This window comes from Oncorhynchus clarkii, chromosome 30 (assembly GCF_045791955.1).
Source record: "Oncorhynchus clarkii lewisi isolate Uvic-CL-2024 chromosome 30, UVic_Ocla_1.0, whole genome shotgun sequence".
In the NCBI taxonomy this organism is placed as follows: domain Eukaryota; kingdom Metazoa; phylum Chordata; class Actinopteri; order Salmoniformes; family Salmonidae; genus Oncorhynchus; species Oncorhynchus clarkii.
The window spans coordinates 23,663,817-23,682,333 of record NC_092176.1 but is presented as its reverse complement, the minus strand read 5'-3'; the positions used below and the strand labels follow the sequence as shown (position 1 = coordinate 23,682,333).

General features: G+C 42.1%; 1 protein-coding gene across 1 annotated transcript; it reads left to right on the top strand.

Moving 5' to 3' along the window:
• Window positions 1-1,608: 1,608 nt before the first annotated feature.
• On the top strand, window positions 1,609-18,514 carry LOC139389724 (B-cell linker protein). The gene is made up of 19 exons (XM_071136636.1): window positions 1,609-1,748; window positions 5,104-5,129; window positions 5,253-5,287; window positions 5,486-5,526; window positions 5,778-5,871; window positions 6,125-6,219; window positions 6,358-6,409; window positions 6,753-6,836; window positions 9,875-9,903; window positions 10,087-10,123; window positions 10,710-10,788; window positions 13,080-13,107; window positions 13,252-13,282; window positions 13,692-13,797; window positions 14,195-14,232; window positions 14,883-14,914; window positions 15,096-15,164; window positions 16,773-16,931; window positions 17,228-18,514. The coding sequence occupies exons 1-19, from the start codon at window positions 1,740-1,742 to the stop codon at window positions 17,342-17,344; spliced, it is 1,161 nt and encodes a 386-aa protein (XP_070992737.1). The 5' UTR covers window positions 1,609-1,739; the 3' UTR covers window positions 17,345-18,514.
• The last annotated feature ends 3 nt before the right edge of the window (window positions 18,515-18,517 follow it).

Here is an 18,517-nt window from a genome sequence, read left to right as displayed (position 1 = left end):
AACCACATTTCAAAGGTAGGTACAGTTTCCAAAATTGCAATATGAGCCTTTTGGCTAATAGAGTACAAAGAGAGATAGCCTCCCCTCCTGGTTATTCCCATCAACTGTACCAAACAGAGTAATCAATAGGTCTGGGGCTAGAACTCTATCAAAGGCTCTAGATAAGTAATCAAAAATGAGAGCCCAGTAAACATGTAACTTAGGACATGTCCAGAATAAGTGGGTCAACGTCCCCTCATCCTGCCACCTCTCACAGAGTGGTGAGGTGTCCGGGAATATTTTATGCAGTTTTACTTTTGAGTAATGTAACCTGTGTATCACCTTAAACTGTACAAGGTTGTGTCTGGCATTCACTGAACTGTGGTTTATATTCCTGAGAGCTTCTACCCAGTCCTCATCTGAGATTTCTGAGCCAAGTTCTTGTTCCCAAGCCCTTTTAATGATGTCTGTGGATACCTCTATGTGGGCTTGTAGCACATCATACAGTCTAGAGACCGACCCTTTTGAATGGGGTTTGACAAGGATCAAGCTATCTAATGTAGGACTATTTGGCTTCATGCCATACTGTGGGATATGTGTCCTTACGAAATTCCTGATTTGGAGGTATCTGAAAAAATGTGTTGTTGGCATGTTGAACTTTCCCTGTAATTGTTGAAATGAAGCTAACTGACCATCTATGTATAGATTACCAATTGTTGTGAGCCCCGTCTCCCTCCACTGTGAAAACACCACATCATCCAATGCGGGGTAGAAAGCATGATTCAGGCAAATCGGGCTGTCAATGTATACAGTGGGTATGTTAAGAAAATACCTAATCTGTTTCCAGATCCTAAGCGTATGACAAATGACTGGGTTAGAGTCATAAGTGGATTTTTTCACATATGATGGGCTATTAACAAGTGCAGGGAGTGAGGAACGTTGACAGGAGGCCTGCTCAATCAAAAGCCATGCAGGCATATCCTTCTGTCTCATACAACTGATATTCAACACAACAGTACAATCATTAATTGTTTTGGAATTATTATAACACTCAGGACTAAATGCATGTCTACAACACAGTGCTCCTCCAAACCTAACCATATTTAGTTAGTAGAGACTACTGAGTATTTTCCACTCCACTTTGGCGGAGACAGGTAGATCAGTTCTCTACAAGCCAATATGTATCACATGTACAGTCTATTACAGTGTATTGCATTAGGCAATATAGAGGGGGGCGGAGTGAAAAGCCAGCAGAAGGCTGTGTGACACAGTCCCCCTTCAAAACGAACCATATTTGGTTAGTAGAGACCCCACTGAATATTTTCTACCCCACTTTAGCTGAGACAGGTAGAAATGTTCTCTACAATATTCTCAACATACCTGCGTCAACATTGTATTTTTTCATTATTGGTCTTAAAAAATATATTTTAAGACCATATTTTGTATTTGTTTTCATAAATTACTTATTGCATTTTCTTATTGGCACAATGAGTGGCAACTGATTAAAATTCCATATAATTTGAATTAGTTATCCACATTGCAATGTTTTGAAAAGCATCCTTTTATTTTGAAGGTTTTGTCATTACCATACCAATTTGACGTCATCGTTTGTGCTGCTGGCAGAATACTAGTGTGCTGGCCTACCTGTTCACACTCACTTCTGTATCCCTTGTCCCCCTCTTTCTCTATAGCCTATTTGCATGTGAGGCCAGCAACAAATTAATTTCCTCATGATTTGAGAAGAGAGAGACACCTGAATCATGACAATGGTAATGTACATTTTGATTTTTTACCTTCTCAAAAGAATCAGACAGCAATGGAGCATATACACTTTTCTATTCGTATAGAGACTTCTCACTTCGTGTTGATTAAAGGAAGTTGCACCTATGCCTATTTGCCTATAACAGGGTTTCTCAAACTCGGTCCTAGGGACGCCAAGCGGTGCACATTTAGTTTTTTGCCCTAGCGTAACACAGCTGATTCAAATAATCAACTCATCATCAAGTTTTGATCACTCGAATCAGCTGTGTAGTGTTAGGGCAAAAAACAAAACGTGCACCTGTCAGCTGTGTAGTGTTAGGGCAAAAAACAAAACGTGCACCGAGTTTAGGAAATGCTGGTGTATAACGTTACATCTTCTGATCTTGTTCGCAAGCTATTGGAAATACAGTAGTAGACCTTCTACCTTCATTACAGTATGGAAGACTGTGAATATTGTTATAATGATGCGTCATACTTTTATAAAGGCAGCGTGGACTTTCAACTTTTCGAACAGTGGCTTTATTGTTGATGTGTTCCCAGTTATTGCGTTCAACCACTGTCTACATAAATTCCCAATATAAACACCAACACAGTGTAATGCCTATAGGATTATGTTAAGGAATGTTTCATAAAAAATAATTCCCTAAATTAAAGGTTTCCATAGCAACATGTCCATGTGCATCAATTGCTGTTATTTCCGTGTGTGTTAATGATGTATTTGTTATTAAATCCTGATCGTGCAGTGATTGAAAGGAAAATTGAAGCATGGCTTGGTGTGTGCCACTGCCAATAATGTATAATTTCCTTTGTGTACACTCGTTCACTAGGCTACTTCCCACACATTTCAAAGACTAGGATTGGTGTGCATGGGCTAGAGAGATTCCACCATATTTCTAATATTAGTCATTTTCTTTTAAATCATTGAAGGGAAGTGAGCAAATGCACATGGAGAGCCACAATCACCCGACCTGTGCCATAAAGGTCCAGACCTCTTGGAAGTGGTCGTAGTAGCTATGTACACATACTAGGAAGATATCCATAATCGCTTATGGTTATGCTTGTACAATAGTAATGCGCCATGATGTGAAATAGACTAAGATAAATCTCAAGAAAGAGTTACCCAATACATGTATGGCTGTACCATTGCACTTTAACCAGGTGTTGACAGGACCGACGCCACTGTCCCTGTTTGCATCAGACAAGGTTCACAGTCACAAGGTCATTTCCCTTTTCCTCCTGCGGCTTATGGTTTCCCAGGGTCCGTAACAATGTCCTTCTTTTTGGTGACTACTCACCCTGGCTTAGAGGTATGGTTTTCATACCTCAGATGTGGTCTAAAGTCAAGCCGAGCTCATTATTGAACACTGCCTGCTCCCTTCCTTTGTAGTGCACTTGTAGTGAACTTTTGACCAGGGCACAGGGTGCCATTTTATTTGGGACACAACACCCTCTGTTTTGTAGATTTCACTGTAGATATTGTTAAAATCTGCAACCTCGATCCCTAAAGAATGGGAAACATTGGCAGCATCTTTATGGGTTTGAAACCTACCGTACATATCTCTCCTAATGCAGACAGTAAAGATCCCAACAAGATATGAGGTCTTGTGTGTATTGTTGTCTTGTTAAAGTCAGTTTGACTATGGACCACATGACGTAGGAAACGTCTGACAAAGTTTGAATATGGGGTGAGCTATAAACCTTTTTAAAGAAGTTGGCTGCTCTTATATTAGACTGCGGGTATTTCAGACTGTGTGAAAAGCAAGAGGTTGCTATTTGAAAGAGCTTCCACAGATACTGTTGGTTGGATAAGGAACATGCATTCTGAAATGACAGATTTAGACTCCTTGGACACAAACAATAACAAAGTAAGGATTCCTCAGCTTACTTGCTGTGCTTTTCTATATTTGGCCATCGACATGTTTCAGTGACTTTTGATCTAATAACCAACTACTTCTAAGGTAGAAAAAACACACATTATTAAATTAACTCGTTCAACACAAAACGTGACATGCTAATGATTTAAGACAATGTGGCAGGACATAAATATGTTAAAGATGGGGCCTAGGACTGTAATAATTGGGGAAATTATATTCAAGGTTTTGTCATACCTATCAGTCATGATATCTTCCTGAATACACAGACCTTCACCTTGCTAACCATAATGCCAAAGAATCCCTGAAGTCTATCAAATGTTAATTGATTGATTACTTGAAATTGATTTATTGACAATGACACACTGTTTTTAAGAATTAGGATACTGTAGAACAGAAAAGACCATGTTATGGGGGCTGGCTTTGTTCATTAACAATGTCCACGCACAGGAAATCTAAATATTAAACAGATTAATCAACTCAAACTGTGCTTCTCTTGTTGTTTCTCTATTTTCCCAGTCTCATTATCCCCTGTCCCTCCCCCTATCTCTATTTTTGTGATAATTTACATCAATCCTTCCTCTCCTCTCTGACCAGCCCTGCTGAGAATCAGCCTTGTGGGAAAACACAGCCATATTCACTTCCTGATTTTAGTCACCTGTTTTTATCTCTGTTTCTTCATAGGTTCAGTGTGCCACACAATATAGCCTCCCTTAACCTCCCCTCCCAGATACACGCATTGTTGTGGCTTCACTAGATAATTTGTTAAATTGTGTAAATAGTTTATTTCTGCATGCAAGGCTAGTGTATAACAAATATACACAACCGTTCATACGTTTGGGGTCACTTAGAAATGTCCTTGTTTTTGAAAGAAAAGTTCATTTTAAAATGATAAACTTGGATTAGCTAACACAACGTGCCATTGGAACACAGGGTTGATGGTTGCTGATAACGCCTATGTAGATATTCCATAGAATCAGTCGTTTCCAGCTACAATAGTCATTTACAACATTAACAATGTCTACACTGTATTTCTGATGAATTTTATATTATTTTAATGGACAAAAAAGTAGTTTTTTTTCAAAAACGTGGAGATTTCTAAATGACCCCAAACCTTTGAATGGTAGTGTATATTTTAGATTTTGGGACATTTCAATGATCAATATTCCCCTGTTGTAGTTTGTGATAGTTTAAGTCTTCATTCTTTAAAATGTATTGTGACCTGAGGTCTTGTCTTTTGATTAAAACGCTGTTGCCTGGCTTAGTGACCTTCGGTACTTAAAGCAGTCATTGACACAGCCTGTGCAATAGGTCTGATAGCGAGGCTGACGGGAGAGGGACATGTAAATGTCTGGGATGGCCTAGACATACAGTATAACTGAGGGTGCCCTTTATTGTATAATGTCACACAAACGGTTTGAAAAGGTTAGTGTTTAGATCCTGTGTGTGTGAGAGAGATTTTACAGTCCTTCTGTTTTCTTTTCATTTTCAGAGTTTCTTTGGAAAATTAAAGAACCTGTAAGTAGCCTATCAAAGTTGTGTTCTTCATTCTTATCTGCCTTCCTCTGAGCAGAACCATAAGCCACTGCCATGATACAGCACAGAAGTAACCAACATTTTCTTTCCTCTTTTTCATTACAGACACAGTGGGCCTCCAACTCCACCCAAAAGGATAGGTGAGTCTTCAGGAAATCCCCCTTATTGTGCTATTGGGAATATATGGTTCCTCTTTATGGAAGTTATAGTGTGAAGTGCTTATTCTGCTCTCTCTCTCTCTCTCTCTCATATGATTCTACCTCTCTTGTCCTCCATTTCTTTCTCTCTTATTCCATTCCCAACTCTACTTTCTCTCGCTCTCTATTTCTTTGTTTCAGAGAACAATGCGGGGTATGGTGGATGGCCAGAAGATGAGTTTGTAAGTAGGAGAACACCCACACACTTTTGTTTTACTATCCTTGTGGGGATCAAACAATGAATTCCCATGCAGAATAATTTTTTCCCTAACCCATAACTTCTAAACCTAACGCTAATTGGAACCCTAACCCTAAAATAGCCTTTTCCCACAGTGACTGACGAAATGTCACACACATGACTGATACACCAATGGATATTTGGTTGTGAGAGGTCCTGTGTAGTCATCTTGGTGTGTTTGTGTGTGGATGACAGGATGAAGAGGATGGGGACACATATGAGGCGCCCCCCTGTGAGAGACCCGCCATGAAGGTTCCTTCCAGACATGTGGAGGAGAATGTCTATTTGGGTAACCACCACTGTAGAATATCATTCCCATTTGAGATCCGCTAATCTGACTTTCATGTAAATCATGCATTCATGCCAATGGGAGATTTGCTTGAAAACTTAAGTTTGGTGCGTGGATCTCCAATTTAGGTTTTGTCCCTGTATGTATTGTATTGAGGTGTGCATTTATGTGTAAACATTTTCAGAGGGACTATAGCTCTTTGCTTTGTAGGAAAGGACGTAGCGCTCTGATTGGCTGTTTTTGGGTTCCACAGAGAGGACGTCAGAGCGGTCCAATCCTGTTCTCCCCAAAAGGCAGGCAGCTGCACCCCCAAGGCCAGCCAAGATGGCGCCCATGGGCAAAGCATTGGTAAACTATCAGAGTATCACTGCCCTACCTTTCACTTTAGCCTGTGTGCCTACCTCTCTGTGTGCCTACCTCTCTGTGTGCCTACCTCTCTGTGTGCATTATTTTAGTGTTATTTAATGTCGTCTTTCCCCTCTATAGAAACAGCAGCCTCACCCTGAGGAGTTCTACATTGACCCCAACACCAAGAAACGTGAGACTTCCCCCTCTTTCCTCCGCTCATATCTTCCTATTCTCCCCTCTCTCTATACTCTTATCCTCCTCTCCCTATCCTCCCCTCTCCCTATCCTCCCCTCTCTCTCTCTATCCTCCTATCCTCTGCTCCCTAACCTCCTATCCTCTGCTCCCTAACCTCCTATCCTCTGCTCTCTACCCTCCCCTCTTAGTCCAGGACATCCTATTTGATTGTGTATTTTGAATATGAACACATTGTGCCCTATACATAGATGTGAATGTTGATTCATGAAAAGGTGTAACAGTTAGTATAATTCTTGACGCATTTATTGTACAGGAGAATTCCCTCTCTCCCTCTCTAGCGCCTGAGGTAGATAGGAAGGAGAAGCCAGGGAAGAGGTCTACTCCTAAGAAGTTTGCCTCTCCCCCACCACCTGCAGAGGAAGGTAAGCTCTACAGTCAAGTCGAGTTCCTACCTGACTAGATACGTTGTATTGCATCTACCAATGGTTGCATGCCAAGTTATCAACTATGAAGTCAGTTATTTAAAAAAATATATATATTTCACCTTTATTTAACCAGGTAGGCAAGTTGAGAACAAGTTCTCATTTTCAACTGCGACCTGGCCAAGATAAAGCAAAGCAGTTCAACACATACAACAACACAAAGTTACACATGAAGTAAAACAAACATACAGTCAATAATACAGTAGAAAATTAAGTCTACATACAATGTGAGCAAATGAGGTGAGAGAAGGGAGGTAAAGGCAACAAAAAAAAGCAAAGGAGCAAAATAAATAAATACAGTAGGGGAAGAGGTAGTTGTTTGGGCTATATTATAGATGGGCTATGTACAGGTGCAGTAATATGTGAGCTGCTCTGACAGCTGGTGCTTAAAGCTAGTGAGGGAGATAAGTGTTTCCAGTTTCAGAGATTTTTATAGTTTGTTCCAGTCATTGGCAGCAGAGAACTGGAAGGAGAGGCGGCCAAAGGAAGAATTGGTTTTGGGGGTGACCAGAGAGATATACCTGCTGGAGCATGTGCTACAGGTGGGTGCTGCTATGGTGACCAGCGAGCTGAGATAAGAGGGGACTTTACCTAGCAGGGTCTTGTAGATGACCTGGAGCCAGTGGGTTTGGTGACGAGTATGAAGCGAGGGCCAGCCAACGAGAGCGTACTGGTCGCAGTGATGGGTAGTTTATGGGGCTTTTGTGACAAAACGGATGGCACTGATAGACTGCATCCAATTTATTGAGTAGGGTATTAGAGGCTATTTTGTAAATTACATCGTCGAGGATCGGTAGGATGGTCAGTTTTACAAGGGTATGTTTGGCAGCATGAGTGAAGGATGCTTTGTTGCGAAATAGGAAGCCAATTCTACATTTAACTTTGTATTGGAGATGTTTGATATGAGTCTGGAAGGTATTTGTAGTTGTCCACATATTCTAAGTCAGAACCGTCCACAGTAGTGATGTTGGACGGGCGGGCAGGTGCGGGCAGCCATCGGTTGAAGAGCATGCATTTAGTTTTACTTGTATTTAAGAGCAATTGGAGGATGTAGTGATTGACAGAGTTGAAAGCCTTGGCCAGGTCAATGAATACAGTTTCACAGTATTGTTTCTTATCGATGGCGGTTAAGATATCGTTTAGGACCTTGAGTGTGGCTGAGGTGCACCCATGACCAGCTCTGAAACCAGATTGCATAGTGGAGAAGGTATGGTGGGATTCGAAATGGTCGGTAATCTGTTTGTTGACTTGGCTTTCGAAGACCTTAGAAAGGCAGGGTAGGATAGATATAGGTCTGTAGCAGTTTGGGTCAAGAGTGTCCCCCCCTTTGAAGAGGGGGATGACCGCAGCTGCTTTCCAATCTTTGTGAATCTCAGACGACACGAAAGAGAGGTTGAACAGGCTAGTAATAGGGATTGCAACAATTTTGGCAGATAATTTTAGAAAGAAAGGGTCCAGATTGTCTAGTCCGGCTGATTTGTAGGGGTCCAGATTTTGTAGCTCTTTCAGAACATCAGCTGACTGGATTTGGAAGAAGGAGAAATGGGGAAGGCTTGGGCGAGTTGCTGTGGGGGGTGCAGTGCTATTGACCGGGGTAGGGGTAGCCAGGTGGAAATCATGGCCAGCCGTAGAAAAATGCATATTGAAATTCTCAATTATAGTGGATTTATCGGTGGTGACAGTGTTCCTATCCTCAGTGCAGTGGGCAGCTGGGAGGAGGTGTTCTTATTCTCCATGGACTTTACAGTGTCCCAGAACTTTTTTGAGTTTGTGTTGCAGGAGGCAAATTTCTGCTTGAAAAAGCTAGCCTTGGCTTTTCTAACTGCCTGTGTATATTGGTTTCTAGCTTCCCTGAAAAGTTGCCTATCACAGGGGCTGTTCGATGCTAATGCAGAACGCCATAGGATGTTTTTGTTGGTTAAGGGCAGTCAGGTCTGGAGAGAACCAAGGGCTATATCTGTTCCTGGTTCTAAATTTCTTGAATGGGGCATTTTGTTTAATAACCAGGCATCCTCTACTGACAGGATGAGATCAATATCCTTCCAGGATACCCCGGCCAGGTCGATTAGAAAGGCCTGCTCGCTGAAGTGGTTCAGGGAGCGTTTGACAGTGATGAGTGGGGGTCGTTTGACCGCAGACCCATTACGGATGCAGGCAATGAGGCAGTGATCACTGAGATCTTGGTTGAAAACAGCAGTGTATTTAGAGGGCAAGTTGGTTAGGATGATATCTATGAGGGTGCCTGTGTTTACCACTTTGGGGTGGTACCTGGTAGGTTCATTGATAATTAGTTTGAGATTGAGGGCATCAAGCTTAGATTGTAGGATGGCTGGGATGTTAAGCATGTTCCAGTTTAGGTCGCCTAGCAGCACGAGCTCTGAAGATAGATGGGGGGCAATCAGTTCACAAATGGTATCCAGAGCACAGCTGGGGGCAGAGGGTGGTCTATAGCAGGCGGCAACGGTGAGAGACTTGTTTTTAGAGAGGTGGATTTTTAAAAGTAGAAGTTCAATTTGTTTGGGTACTGACCTGGATAGCAGGACAGAACTCTTCAGGCTATCTTTGCAGTAGATTGCAACACCGCCCCCTTTGGCCGTTCTATCTTGTCTGAAAATGTTGTAGTTTGGGATGGAGATTTCTGAATTTTTGGTGGTCTTCCTAAGCCAGGATTCAGACACGGCTCGAACATCTGGGTTGGCAGTGTGCTAAAGCAGTGAATAAAACAAACTCAGGGAGGAGGCTTCTAATGTTAACATCAGATGGCTATAGCACATGATGTGGAGCTGATATGTTAAATTCCTATCCAGGTGTTGTAATATCTGGCATCCGTCTGTAATGTATTCAGGCTGGAACTTGACCAAAATAATACCCTGGAACCCTGGACCGATATCAGTGTGCTATTACATCAAATGACCACTAGAGGGATGTGTGATACTGCAACTGTTTCTACATCAGCCTCTTTTCTTTGTTCTCTGCAGATGTCTACCTGGACCCTAATGAAGGACAGGTGAGTCCAACACATCATTAACAAACAGCCTCACCCCTAACCCCCTACCTCCAGCCCCAAAGCTTAAGCCTTTGCATCTGCTGTACCCTTTTAACACAGTCACAATGTACACTCAGTATATTCAGTGGTTTCTAATTCAGCCAGAGAGAGGTGATTAATATGTGTGTTGTGTCTCTGTTTCAGGAAGACAGCGATGACCTGTATCTAGAGCCCACAGCGGGTTAGTTACTCCCGTAGGGCCACCCATTGTATTTATTCTGAGGCTTTGACTAGTATGTATATTGCAGGATTGTAATGTGATTGTATTCGAGACAGTTGGGTGTCCACCCAAAAATGCTGCACATCATGAACACGAATCAGAAATCAAGTGTCGCTTTGAATGACACACCGGTCTCGATCAATGAGAGAAGATCTGAAATAGACAATATGCGTACACATTGTTAGATTACCTCATGGAGTATGTATTTAATTCAATAAGAGAACATTTTCTAAATTCAAACATTTCACCTACAACTAGCGATGAGAGTGGAGAAGACACCGGTAACTTCCAAGTTAGAGAACTATGGAAGTATCGTCATGTAAAGGTTAGTTGAAAAATTGCTGCCGGTGCTTAACACTACCTAAGCTGTAACGTAGATGTAAACATTCACATATCACATTACAATCCTGTAGCTACTGGTTTGATTGGTTGGTTGATTGGTTATAACTTCAGAGAGACTATATTTTATGAGATATTATACAAGTCTTATTTTGAGAAAAAAATATATACTACTACTATCTCTCCATTGTCTCTCCACTATCTCCAGCTTGCCCCCCTGCACCTCGTGGGCCCATGAGGATGCCCCTCCCACCCAAGACAGCAGCCGCCCCTCCCCCCATGCCCATGTGAGTACACCTGTCAAGACATGAGATGACAAATGCTCAAACTCATCATGGTGTAACATAAGTGTATATCTTATCCAGGAGTTAAAATAAATATAATTTCTTAATGGTACGGGACACCCAAGAGCACGCACACATTTATTTTTATACTACAAAAATTAGACGGTAGCCAACTCTGCTGACACTGACAAACAGATCAATAAAAATGATGTTGTCTGATCCATATAATCGGCCTACGAAAAGGGGAGACGCACATACAATATGACGTCCATCTAACCTGGAGGAGGAAATGATTGTCCAAAAACAAACAAAAGTGGCCTTGACCCAATGATAAAGACAGTCAATATGCACACTCACAGGGGATATGGTCGATGTTTTCTTCTGGTGCCAATAAGATAGGCTACTTACTGTTCACTCAATTAAGTTAACAATTTTGATAACTAAAAGACAGATTTGAGTCTTTTCATTGCAAATGGCTATTGTTGTATAGAGATGACAAACAGTTTTTCTGCAATTGTATTTTTTAAATATTGCCAGTCGCAACTTAACAATCATCTTTTTGGTATTTGCAGCGCCCGCTGCCCAAATTGCGGGCCTTTCCGAGTGTAGGCTATGCGATTGAACTTTTACCCCTTTTTCTCCCCAATTGGTAGTTAGTCTTGTCCCATCGCTGCAACACCCCTACAGACTTGGGAGAGGTGAACGTTGAAAGCCATGCGTCCCCAAAACACAACCCTGCCAAGCCGCACTGCTTTTTGACCTACTGCTCCCTTAACCCAGAAGCCAGCCACACCAATGTGTTGGAGGAAACACCATCTAGCTGGTGACCGAAGTCAGAGCGCGATGGGACAAGGAATCCCAGCCGGCCAAACCCTTCCCTAACCCGGATGACGCTGGGCCAATTGTGCTCCACCTCATGGGTCTCCCGGTCACGGCCGGCTGTGACACAGCCTTGGATCGAATCCGGGTCTGTAGTGATGCCTCAAGCGCTGCTATGCAGTGTCTTAGACCGCTGCACCACTTGGGAGGCCTCAGATTTTTTTAAATTTTTTTAAAGCAAACGATCCTCTGTAGCCAAATCATGCTTTCTGGTTTAGTAGCCTATTTTGAATGATTTTATTTATTTCTGTATAAGGAGTAAGCTAATTAGGCTATATTTTTTCAATTTGCTTTAGGGAAAGCTTCCCATAGCCTTAAGGACACACTGTCTATGCCTTTTTAATGTGGTATAAACAATCATCTGATTGTCAAACAATCACTTAATCACTTAACAAAGGTGCTTCTGTAGGGTACCCGTGTACATTCGTTCCACTCAGAAAATAATTTAAGCATCCAAACCGCAAGTGTGCTGTGCACCTGCAATTTGATGAATGGAAAGAGACATCTGTTATACAACACCAGTGGTGGAAAGATCAGATCAGACGCAATAAGGATGACCAGGGATGTTCTCTTAATAAGTGTGTGAATTAGACCATTTTCCTGTCCTGCTGAGCATTCAAAATGTAACGAGTACTTTTGGGTGTCAGGGAAAATGTATGGAGCAAAAAGTACAGTATTTTGTTTAGCAATGTAGTGAAGTAAAAGTAAGAGTTGTCAAAAATATAAATAGTAAAGTAAAGATACTCAAAAAAACTACTTAAGTAGTACTTTCAAGTATTTTTGCTTAAGTACTTTACACCACTGTAAAACACCTATGTGTACTGTAATGACATTCTGCAGTTGGCAGTAGGCTTACAGCATATACACATGTAGCCTGAATTAATGCATCCACTGTTGTCCACGCGCACCTTGGTCTCGGCCACTCATCTCCACCTTGTCCTTGAACATCTCCAGCAGTCGTCTCTGCTTTGACAAAATGTAAGTGTTCTCAAACCACAACGGAATTTGGAGCGTATACATCCCGGTTTCCAGTCAATTCACTAATTTGTCATGCGGCTGACATGCGGTAAGGTTAAATAATGGTGTAGTAGCCTATAGTTTTTTGGGAATGCTATGGGCATGCTGTATTAATTGTGATAGGCTCACGTTTTACCAGTACGGCGTACCCCCACTATTTAATTAGACGGGACGCCGTACCGGACCGTACCACCTTACTTTCACCGCTGTGTATATCCTCACTTCCATTCTGTTTATAGTTATGTAAATGAAAAAATTGGGTTAACTGGGTTAAACTGGCCTTGGCACCATCCCTGGTACTAGTACCGTTGTATGTCTTGAGAGAAGCCATATTGTATTTGAGTACTGTTGTTTGACATGCGATATCAGTCCCACCCTTTCTGCCTGTCTCTCTGTAGAAAACCTCCAGTGCCCAGAGCCAAGTCTGTAAGTTTCTCCATGGTTCACACGTTTTAATACAACACTGGCCTGTTTCACACATTCTCCACTGAACATGTTTTTTAGTGCAGGAGTATAGGCTTAATCTATGGCCATATGTTTGTATTGGTTTAACTTTTTGCTCCATTCCAGAGTTCTCTATTGGTCAATGAGGCAAAGACGGGTATGTGACACACTACCTTCCATCTGCATTGAAAAGAGATCATGTCTGCATCCTAAATGGCCTATTACCTACACGCACTACTTTTGACCAGAGCCCTACATAGGGAACTGGGTGGGTGCCATTTGGAATGCAAGCATCACAGATGCACTCTCGAACTTTAGCTTAATTTAAGCCAATAGTTTTGAGTGGAGCTCACGAGCCAAAAGTGGTCTGTTTCTGTTATGTACTATGTCATCCATTTCTTATATGTTACGTCCAAGTTTGTTTACCTTTTTAGCCATTCTTATTATATGTTACGAATCCAATTTGTACTATATGTTATCAATTTGTTGTGCTTAAGATCCTAGAGTGTATCTTTAAGTGAAAATGCAGAAACTGCTCTGTGTTTCTGTGACCATCCCACCCCCAGCTCCTCCCCCTGATATCAGGCGCTCCATGTTCCCTGGCAAACTGCCCCCACCCACCCTGGGCATCAAACCCCCCCTCCCTGCATCACTAAAGGAACCCAAACCAAGGTGAGGCTTGGGAGCACAGCCACGCTCACAGCACCATGCATATACACGCTGGATGAGGCCATGCTACACACAACATGCATGTTTTATGTGTTAAACACGTTTAGCAGGTTCATGCTTTATGAACATTCAATCTTGTACAAGCATCAACAATCAAACATACATAGATACCACTTAGTATTGCATGATAATGATTTCCATTCTGTTTATAGTTATCCATACAGTGTTAACTTTGTAGTCTATATAGATTATATTTGATAAGTGTGTGTATCTCATAATGTAAGTCTTTGGATTATAAAGGCCTACTGTTCTTGTGTATAAATAATGAAGACACTGGACTATATTGCTCATATTATAGTAAGAATGTTGGCTATTGTTGGACTTGGTGTGTTTGTTGCAGCCCTTCTCCCCCTCCTATTGTACACTCTACTGCAGCAGGTAAGAGCCTGCTGGAAACAAGACCCGTTTTGGGTCACAGCTGAAAGATAGAAATGGGAAGGATGCCCGGAACTCTGAAATTAAGATCACTTTATTGGTCAATTGCACACACAGTCCAACTGAAATTTGACTCTGCCGCTTTTAACCCAAACTGCTGTGAACGACACATACATATACAGGTTTTGGAGAGGTTTGGGGGGCTGCCACACTGGGTGCCTGGGGAGTTGTTGTTGTGGGGGGGGGGGGGCACAACGGCAGGCAATGGCATCTCGGATTTTATACCAGCAACACTCACTTCCCGCCAGATTTTCGTACCCGGGATTCGAACTGGAAACCCTCTGGTTTCTGGCTCACCTCTCTCACCACTCGGCTCCAACTATGGTATGCCTATCAGAGTTGTGGGCACCCTTCATTCCTTTAGGTTAGTTTTTTTACATGAACAAGTTGGAGGTGCATATTGTTTGTTTTTCTATACTTACGTAAACTGGAAGCCATTTTCATTATAACAGCATGTTTTAACCCCTGGGTAATCTAGGGTCACTGTGGTTTTTGTCAGTAGTGCTATCCAGTATACTAGTGAACTTGCCTTATTATGAGTAGACTGTAGAGCACTCAACACATTGGTCAACACTAATTTTTATCTGTCAAAGTTTCTCCCCCTGGTATGAAGACGACCATGCAGGTATGCGTCATTCCATCTCATACTGCACCTCTCATATAGTTGTGTAATACAGTGTTAAAGTGATACAAATGTTGCTGCAATTCTTAGTTAAGTAGTGATATACCTGATATATGGGCTGCCCTTGGGTAAAGTATCATGACAGATAGGGCAGGGTGTCATAGAGAACTGTGGTGTGTTACAGGAGAAAGAGTGGTTCGCTGGAAACTGCGATAGAAAGACTGCCGAGGACTTCTTACTGCAGATCAACAAGGTGGGAAACAATAACAAACTGGAGATTAGCATGGACACAGACATACAGTTCTCGAGGTTGGGTTAAATGCAGAAGACACATTTCAGTTGAATGCATTCAGTTGTACAACTGACTAGGGATCTCCCTTTCCTTTCCTTTCTTGAAGTTCCACATAATAACAATGCATGTAGATGTAGAATCTCCAGCTCTGAAGCACACCATGGTAATCAATATGATTAGTTATACACTAAACAAAAATATAAACTCAACATGTAAAGTGTTGGTCCCATGTTTCATGAGCTTAAATAAAATATCAAAGAAATGTTCAATACGCGCAAAAACTAAATCCCTGTTAGTGAGCGTTTCTCTTATGCCAAGATAATCCATCTACCTGACAGGTGTGGCATATCAAGAAGCTGATTACAGAGCATGATCCTTACACAGGTGTACCTGTGGGTATAACAAAGCGCTCCATGGTGGCGGTGGGGTTATGGTATGGACAGGCATAAGCTACAGACAATGAACATAATTGCATTTTATCGATTAAAATTTGAATGCATGGAGATACCGTGATGAGCTCCTGAGGCCCATTGCCGTGCCCTTCATCCACCTCCACCACATGTTTCAGCATGATAATGCACAGCCCTATGTCGCAAGGATCTGTACACAATTCCTGGAAGCTGAAAATGTCCCAGTTCTTCCATGGCCTGCATACTCACTCGACATGTCTCCCACTGAGCATGTTAGGGATGCTCTGGATCAACGTGTGTGACAGCGTGTTCCAGTTCCTGCCAATATCCAGCAACTTTGCACAACCATTGAAGAAGAAGGGGACAACATTCCACAGGCCACAATCAACAGCCTGATCAACTCTATGCAAAGGATATGTCACGCTGCATGAGGCAAATGTTGGTGACACCAGATACTGACTGGTTTTCTGATCCACGCCCCTACCGGCAGCAAGGTATCTGTGACCAACAGATGCATATCTGTATTCCCAGTCATGTGAAATCCATAGATAGGGCCTATTGAATTTATTTCAGTTGACACATTTTCTTATATGAGCTGTAACTCAAATGTTGAAATTGCTTCATGTTGCGTTTTTGTTCAGTATAGTTAGTCCGGCATCATTAGTGCATTAGCCTGTCATTAGCCTGTCAAATACATCCACCTGTTTCTCTTTTGTTCTCTCCCCTCCTCTCTCTGTGCTCAGTAACTGCTGTGTTTTATGTGTTATAATGCTGCTGGCTATATGAGTGTTTCTGTCTCTGGTCCTTTGTCTTCACTAACACAGCCGACCTGTTTAATTTCACGCTGAAATGGACAAGCAATGATGTGAGAGTAATCTCAGTCATAACTCCCTTTTATTTGACTGCAGACACAGGTTTGCAGGGAGGTTATATCAGACACAGGTTGACAAGAAAGGCACAGGGCAGTGCAGAGGGTAATAGGGTATTCTTGTGTGTGTAGCTTCTGGGTTTAGCTGACACATACACACCATCAGTGAGTCTAAATCATCTGTGCTGATTCAGAGGTCATGTGGGTTTTGATACTGATATCCACTGTATTTCCCCTCGTCCCTCACCCTCTCCCCCCATCTCACCTCTCCTACCACTCTCCCCCTTGTAGGACGGGGCATTCCTGATACGTCACAGTTCAGCCCAGAATGCCCGTCAGCCCTACACACTGGCTGTCCTATACAGACAGAAGGTCTATAACATCCCCATCCGCTTTCTGGAGGAGACGCGCGGCTACGCCCTCGGAAAGGAGGGCAAGAAGAACGAGGAGGTGAAGAGGCAGGGGAAGGTGTAAAAGGGGATGTTGGGATGAGGAGAAGAGAGATAAGGAGAGGGGAAAAGAGAGGCTGCAGGAGGAAAGGAGGATTTGAAAAAATAATGAAGGGGTCAGGTGAGAGAGGAGATGATAGAGGGAGGATGTGGGAGGAACAGAGGATGTGTGGAAAAGAGACTAAGGAATGCAACTTAGTATTATACTGTAACCTCTGCAATAACTACTGTAGTAACTCTCCCTTCTCTCTCTCTCTCTCTCTCTCTCTCTATCGCTACTCCATCCCTCCCTCTCAGTTTTTCTGTAGTCTCCAGGAGATCATCTCTCACCACAAGAATAACCAACTGCTGCTGATCGATAGCAAGAGTCAGGCCAAGCACACCACACATCTCACTCACCCAGCTTGTCCATAAACTACATTACCCATACCCCCCGCCCACCCAGCCTGACTGTAAACTACACTACCCTTAACCCACAAAATGTATCTATACCAGCCTGTCCATAAAGTACATTAAATGCTACCATTAATAACTAAATACATTTTACAAATGTGGAAATACTACTTTCAATAGTCATATTCCTCACCCACAACATGGTCATTACAACTCCTCTCTTTTTGTTTTGTGATTAAAATGGTTGGAAGTGTATTAAAGTATATCTGTGTACTGTATATGTTTGAGTGTTTTAAAATATGCTGTAATTTGACCTGTATGACCTTATCAACACTTTTTTTTGGGGGGGGGGGGGGGGGTGATTTGAATACGCGTGCACCCGAATAGAATCGTGAGTAGACTGAAAATGAATATTCAATACTTAATTCTTGCTCTGACTCCATTTTATGCCGTTTTGTTTCAGTGATGTTGGATTGACTTTTGGGTCTACACCTGTGTTGTGAATACTGTAGAAGTGTTGGTCATCTGTATGTTTCTATTTATTATAATAATAATAATATAGACAAATGTTTTGACATCCGGTCTGTGTTTTTAAAATTCTGTTACATTTGGAACACCACAGCATGAATAGCATTTTATTTTCCTTCAAAGTTGAAGTTGTTTAGATTTCCAAAATTCTAAGGTTTCACCCTATTTCAACCCACCTAAATAAGACAATAATCGACTTGTCTTTCCATAGCACAACTCACCAGTGAGCAGTTTAGAAATGTGGATTTGTGGCAGACAATAAAAACCTTGATGATGATAATGACAAAGGGATAGGTGAATGATGTAGGTGCTGACTAGTTGAGGTGTGGTGGTAGCGATGTACACATACATAGCCTAAAAGCATACTATTACCTTGTCTCATACACTGTTTCAGTTCCTATTTTACGCGGGTGGGGTAAAGGCACATTCCCGACGTCCAAACATTGGAGTTTTTAGAAATCGGAATGGGAGGGGGCTTGTCACGTGCCTTTATTTCGAAGTTAGAAAAAAATTAAGGGGGAAGGGGCTGCGGAGGGGTACACGAGGACATCGATTTTTTTTGCCATTGCATTGGTATTTGTGGGGGAATCCTATTGACCGACTGTGGGGCTTATGAATAGCAAATTTGTTATTTTGTAGAATACCATAAACATTTGAGCTCCATCA

Bases quoted from the DNA above. Each gene is read 5' to 3' on its own strand.
- LOC139389724 (XM_071136636.1), top strand. The intron at 9,904-10,086 runs GTGAGTCCAACA...TCTCTGTTTCAG, and splicing joins TGGACCCTAATGAAGGACAG to GAAGACAGCGATGACCTGTA. The intron at 10,789-13,079 runs GTGAGTACACCT...GTCTCTCTGTAG, and splicing joins GCCCCTCCCCCCATGCCCAT to AAAACCTCCAGTGCCCAGAG.